Raw genomic sequence first — 6,939 nt, 5'->3', positions numbered from 1 at the left:
TTATAATTAATAAAATTTGGGAAGAGTTTAAGATGCATTAGAGAAATTTAATTTGTGGGTAGAATATAAGCTGTGTTTCATGGATCCAGTATACTGCACAATGTTGTCATGTATTGTGATGTGTAGAAGTTAGTGTATATTACACTAGTGTAGTACACTATGTTGTGTTGTGATGTACCATGATGTGTAGATGTTAGTGTAAATTACATAGTGCAGTACACTGTGTTGTGTTATAAGCATGGCTGCAACATGTAATCTCATCCTTATATGTCTTCCTGTTTACCTGGGTCAACGCCTCTGTGGCCCTGTCTGAGACCAAGCCTCATGGTGGATCAGTGTCTGATCAACCAGGCTGTTACTGCTGGCCGCACGCAAGCTGATGTACAAACCACAGCCCAGTTTTTCAGGTACTGACTTTAGGTGCCTGTCCAGTGTCTTCTTGAAGACAGTCAAGGATCTATTGGTAATCCCCCTTATGTAAGCTGGGAGGCAATTGAATAGTCTTGGGCCCCGGACACTTATTGTGTTGTCTGTCAGTGTACTCGTGTCACCCCTGCTTTTCATTGGGGGAATGTTGCATCTCCTGCCGAGTCTTTTGCTTTCATAGGGAGTGATTTTTGTGTACAGGTTTGGTACCAATCCCTCCAGGATCTTCCAAGTGTATATTATCATGTATCTCTCTCGCCTGCTTTCAAGGGAATACAGATCAAGGACCTTCAACCGTTCCCAGTAGTTTAGTTGCCTTATCGTACTTATGTGTACCGTGAAAGTTCTTTGTACACTCTCCACACACAATAGTGATTAGTGAAGAGGCAGGGGCCAGGAGCCATGAATTGACCCCTGCAACCACAGATAGGGGTTATCCTAGGTTCTCAGTACATATGCTGCTGTGTATGTTAATCTGTGTAACTATATTTGTGTATACCTGAATAAACTTACTAGTACAAATAGGTTAGTGCGCACACACATGCACACGTGCGCGCACACATGCACACACACACATGCACACGTGCGTGCACACACACACACACACACACACACACACACACACACACACACACACACACACACACACACACACACACACACACACATACACACACACACACACACACACGACATGACGGAAGGAATAGAATCCAAAGTGTCCCTGTTTGCAGATGACGTGAAGTTGATGAGAAGAATTCATTCGATTGAAGACCAGGCAGAACTACAAAGGGATCTGGACAGGCTGCAGACCTGGTCCAGCAATTGGCTACTGGAGTTCAACCCCACCAAGTGCAAAGTCATGAAGATTGGGGAAGGGCAAAGAAGACTGCAGACAGAATACAGTCTAGGGGGCCAGAGACTACAAACCTCACTCAAGGAAAAAGATCTTGGGGTGAGTATAACACCAGGCACATCTGAAGCGCACATCAACCAAATAACTGCTGCAGCATATGGGCGCCTAGCAAACCTCAGAACAGCATTCCGACATCTTAATAAAGAATCGTTCAGGACCCTGTGCACCGTGTACGTTAGGCCCATATTGGAGTATGTGGCACCAGTTTGGAACCCACAACTAGCCAAGCACGTAAAGAAACTAGAAAAAGTGCAAAGGTTTGCAACAAGACTAGTCCCAGAGCTAAGAGGTATGTCCTACGAGGAGAGGTTAAGGGAAATCAACCTGATGACACTGGAAGACAGGAGAGATAGGGGGGACATGATAACGACATACAAAATACTGAGAGGAATTGACAAGGTGGACAAAGACAGGATGTTCCAGAGATGGGACACAGCAACAAGGGGACACAGTTGGAAGTTGGACACAGATGAATCACAAGGATGTTAAGAAGTATTTCTTCAGCCACAGAGTAGTCAGGAGTGGAATAGTTTGGGAAGCAATGTAGTGTTAGTTTAATATGTTTATTATGCACCCCATACCCATCCTGTGGGCGGTAGTCAAAAGATTACAGAGGTACATAATGGGTCCAGGGACTGGGCCTCAAAGTTTTGATAGCTGAGCAAGTTACAGAGGTAATGAATTCACAATTTACAAAGGTAATGAACTCACAATTTACAAAGGTAATGAACTCCAGGTAGGTCTAGTCACAATCATGACAAGTTACAAAGGTATTTACAGATTACAGAGGTACGTAATGGATCCAGGGACTGGGCCCCAAAGTTTTGATGGCTGAACTAGGTACAAGGTAATGAACTCACAAGTTACAAAGGTAATGAATACTGTAAGAATGGTTACTTACGTTTATACATGGCTACAATCATGAACAAATTTTAGAGTAATGAGCAATTCACACTTCGATGTAGTGGAGGCAGGATCCATACATAGCTTTAAGCAGAGATATGATAAAGCTCACGGTTCAGGGAGAGTGACCTAGTAGCGATCAGTGAAGAGGCGGGGCCAGGAGCTTTGACTCGACTCCTGCAACCTCAACTAGGTGAGTACACACAGACGCACACCTCACCACACCACCACCACCCCACACCACCCCACACCACTACGAAGAAATGTTAAGGGAAATGGGCCTGACGAAACTGGAGGACAGGTGGATTATGGGAGACATAATAACGACATACAAAATACTGCGAGGAATTTACAAGGTGGACAGAGAGAGGATGTTCCAGAGATGGGACACAGACCAATGGGTCACAATTGGAAGCTGAAATGCTGTATACCCTTGTGGCTTAGCGCTTCTTTTTGATAATAATAATGGAAGCTGAAAACTCAGATAAGTCAAAGAGATGTTAGGAAGTATTTCTTTAGCCATAGAGTTTTCAGGAAGTGGAATAGTCTGGCAAGTGATGTAGTGAGGCAGGAACCATACATAGTTTTAAGACGAGGTATGATAAAGCTCATGGAACAAGGAGAGAGAGGACCTAGCAGCGATCAGTGAAGAGGCGGGCCAGGAGCTATGTCTCGACCCCTGCAACCACAAAATAGGTGAGTACACACACACACACACACACACGTACATATATACCTGGAGTTTACCTGGAGAGAGTTCCGGGGGTCAACGCCCCCGCGGCCCGGTCTGTGACCAGGCCTCCTTATATATATACAGGGGTTGGACAAAATAATATATGAACACCTGCTGGGTAATCTGTTTAAATGTGTTACATTTGTTAACTTCCACGGACCTCAGTGTGTGTGCTGAGTGCGCTAGTGATGGATCTTGATATCGTAAAAGACACTGATTAAAAATTCTCTCCAAAATGCTGATGGCTGTGTCTACAAGATTCTTTGACATTTCCCACCTGCACCATCATCTTGCGACGGGTGTAATACCGTAGGTGAGGTGACATCTCAGCCTTTATAAGCCAACAGTAACAGCCTGGTTGATCAAGCATTGATCCACCATGAGGCCTGGTCAGAGACCGGGCCGCGGGGACGTTGACCCCCGAAATCCTCTCCAGGTATACTTCCTTAGCACTCCTCACCGCCCTTATTATACCTATGTTGTACTCTCCTCCCTCCTTAATCTGATCAAGTATATTACACCTTTAGCACACCCTAAATGAGAAAAGCCATGTATCCTGGATACCTAGCTTTTCTCAGTCAAGATACCCAGGTGTTGCATATGTGTCACACTCATTAGGTGTAAGGAAACATTCCCAATGTTTCCGTTCACATCTTGTAATTTACAGGCTCTTACATAACATGTAATATATCGTCCCATCTTTATCCAAATGTAATAGTGATGTTATCAATAAAATACAAAAAGAAAAAAAATAGCATTTCTCTTCATCAAAAAAAAAAAAAGTTATTTATGCTTTCAGTGCAGCTAATAGACATATATTTTTTCAGTCTTTTGAGTATAGTGTTCGAGTGAAAAGTCTAAAAAGTCTTGCACAATAATCAAGTACATGTAGTTGTTGACGATTGCATCATGTTAGCTCATATACATTCATACAAAATGTAGTTAGTTAATTGTATTTGCATCTTAATGTGGTTACTGTTTGAATGTTTTCATCTCCTTCCCGTTATAAAAAAAATGTGTAAATTCATGGGTGTGAGCTTACAAACATGATGCAACAGCCAACAGAGCAAAAGGAATAAAAACGGGAATATGTTTTAAGTTTCCCATGACTAGAAGATTTTGCAATCCCGTTCTCTCTGAGTACATTGATTTCATTGACTTAATTGTTCATTTAGTGAAGCTTTTTCATCTGATATTCAAGTACTGTAAACATTTTAACAATATAGTGTTAAAATACTTACATACTAAACGTTATAGACAAGCGTATACGTTATTTGTGTATACACTAGTGATTGCACAACGTTGTTCAGCCGAGTCCTGACGCTTATCTATATAACACAGGCGGGTTGAGTCTCGCAGTGCACACAGACCTCACGGTCTGACATACTGTCTTCTGTGACTGCAACTGGCAGTCCTGGAGTCTACTGAAGACACGGCTATTGCAACTCGTTCAAGCAAAATGTCTTTACAAGGTTCAGGTGTGCTTATTAAGCAGGGCCAACCAGAACATAACATGGAGTCAGACAAAGAGGCAGAACGAGAACTACCTGACACAAGTAACGACTGTACACCGGTTATGAAGACTGTGTGCTCTTATTATTTGGAAGGAAAGTGTAGATTTGGTGAAGATTGCTTCAATTTACACCCTGCTAACGTCATAGTGCAAGATGCTGACTTGAAGAAGGATAAAAATCAAAATAAAATGACACGGAGAAAAGTACCACCTGAAGAGAAGACAGAGGAAAAGAAACCATCCATGAAGACAGCAGGAGATGTAAGGAAGAGAATTCAATGGGACCCAGAGCTTCGAAAGGAATACTTCACAGTTGGATATTTAGACAGGTTCAGTGGTGTTGTGGAGAAACCTTTCACTTCATTTTCCTGGGAACATTTAAGCATGGTGGACCTGGAGCAGCTGGCGGTGCCACAACACCGGATCCAGTATTATAAGTACAAGGGTACCAAAGTTTGGGACAAGAATGAGCGGCTTGATTGTGTGTTCGGCAGTGCAGGTAGTGACATCACTATTCAACAAATTATTCGAGAAACTGATGCAGAAATAGAGAAAAATACGGCGAGTTTCGACCCTGACGATGACTCTGATTCTGACGATGAACTGGTGGTGGTAGGAGGAGAATCAGTCTCAAACAAAGGAATAATATTGAATATTCGTTCTAGAGAAACACAGAGGGAACTGCTCCGTGCCACACACTTTTTCTGCATTAGGATAAAAAGCGCCGAAATTAAAGCAAGAATATCGAAAGTGCAGGAACATGTAGTGCAGGAGGAACCTGTCCTCCGCAGCTGTACTATGCCTAGTGACCTCCTACATGTCACTCTAGCAATGATTAAAATTGAAACTCCAGAAGCCATGTCTGATATAATCGATATGTTGCGAAATTTGCACATTAAAATCAAGGATCTTTTTGGAGAGTCAGAAGAAAGCGACGTGAGCGCAGATCGTGTCATCAAGGCTCGAGGATTGTCCACTTTCGGCGCCAGAGTGTTGTATACCAAACTTGAAGTTCCTTCTTCCTTCACTACCATCGTGGACATGTTGTACGAGGCTGTGCACAACATCAATGGTATCACAGTCACCAATAACTTTGACTTCGTACCCCACATGACATTACTTAAGGTGAACAGACCAACAGCTCGAGAACGTCGATCAAAGTACATCAATTCTTCACTCTACAGTGATTATTTGGATTATGAATTTGGCACCATCCAGTTTAATAATATCAACTTATGTGTTATTAATGACGTAAGAGGCCACGATGGCTTTTATGTCACATGTCAAAGTATTGAGTTTTAAGTTTTACTCGACAGCGAATAACCCATACAGTATAATTTAAGTTTTATAAAGGCAGCCGTTGTTTAGTGTACACAGTAATTAATCCCGTCCAAATATCAGGGTTAAATCTTCTTCATCTACAGCAATCTCGGTATGATTTTTCGTTTGCGACATAAATACACACTACCTTTAAATACTTTTTAAAAATTAAGAAATAATTTACAAAGTTATTCCCAATGGAATATTAAGAAATTTTTTTTTTAAATTTTCGTACTTTTGCTATCACTAATTAAATCAGACAGCACACAAATTGGAAAGCAAACTATGACTTATTTTGGTTGTCTTAATTATTGCAACACAATGGTTTTGTGATATTAATCTTCGAGGTTGGTAGCCATACTGTAACTAAGCCAGACATAAAATATTATTATATTTCATATATAATGAATCCACAACTTTTTATCTTTGTAAAAGTCTATCTTTCTCTCTGTTGAATTTTCACCGCTTCCTGATGTTTCAAATATATTTGTTCAATATGGATTATTCCCAGCCTCTTCTGTTGCATTTACAATTATGCAGCTCAGTATTTCTGACCTCATTTCTTCGTAAAATGTTGAACTGTGAATACTGAATATACATTTGTACATATGTATACAGTGTATATACTGTAATATAAAAATACTGAATTCATGTATTAATCACTCAGAATGTTAATGGTTTCCATGTCATATGTCCCTGTATTATATATAAATATTAAATAAACAGTGTTAACTTTCTTTTGATGTATTTATTATTATTTGTTGTATTTATTGCTACATGATTGGTAAATATTTGAACATACGCATATATTTTAATTAAATCCTAAATCGTATTATGCTTCACTTATACCATGAAATAACAATGACGTATTTCATTTAAAAAACTAAAATAGTTCAATCCCTTAACAAATTTAATATTTCACCCAAATGTTTTACTGCGTACGTGTCCATTGAAGGGAGGTTTCTTAATGCTGGTGGTGTTCTTGTTCCGAGGAAATTGACTTGTCCTTCCTTGGTTCGAGCCAGATTACCTCCCATTCTTCAGGCGGGTGGCTCTAGACTTTGAATAAGTGCCTTACGACTCACTTGCCATGAGTTCGAATACCACCCGTACAGTGGCTTATATATT

General features: G+C 40.7%; 1 protein-coding gene across 1 annotated transcript; it reads left to right on the top strand.

Annotated features, from left to right (window-relative positions):
* Positions 1 to 4,314: 4,314 nt before the first annotated feature.
* Positions 4,315 to 6,613, top strand: LOC128695591 (leukocyte receptor cluster member 9). Its single transcript, XM_053786302.2, has one exon. The coding sequence runs from the start codon at positions 4,438 to 4,440 to the stop codon at positions 5,791 to 5,793; it is 1,356 nt and encodes a 451-aa protein (XP_053642277.1). The 5' UTR covers positions 4,315 to 4,437; the 3' UTR covers positions 5,794 to 6,613.
* Positions 6,614 to 6,939: the final 326 nt, after the last annotated feature.

This window comes from Cherax quadricarinatus, chromosome 42 (genome assembly GCF_038502225.1).
Source record: "Cherax quadricarinatus isolate ZL_2023a chromosome 42, ASM3850222v1, whole genome shotgun sequence".
Classification (NCBI taxonomy): Eukaryota; Metazoa; Arthropoda; class Malacostraca; order Decapoda; family Parastacidae; genus Cherax; species Cherax quadricarinatus.
This window is presented reverse-complemented; position numbering and strand designations above follow the sequence as displayed.

Excerpts from the sequence above, each read along its gene's own strand:
- LOC128695591 (XM_053786302.2), top strand. The coding sequence starts at position 4,438 with ATGTCTTTACAAGGTTCAGGTGTGCTTATTAAGCAGGGCCAACCAGAA.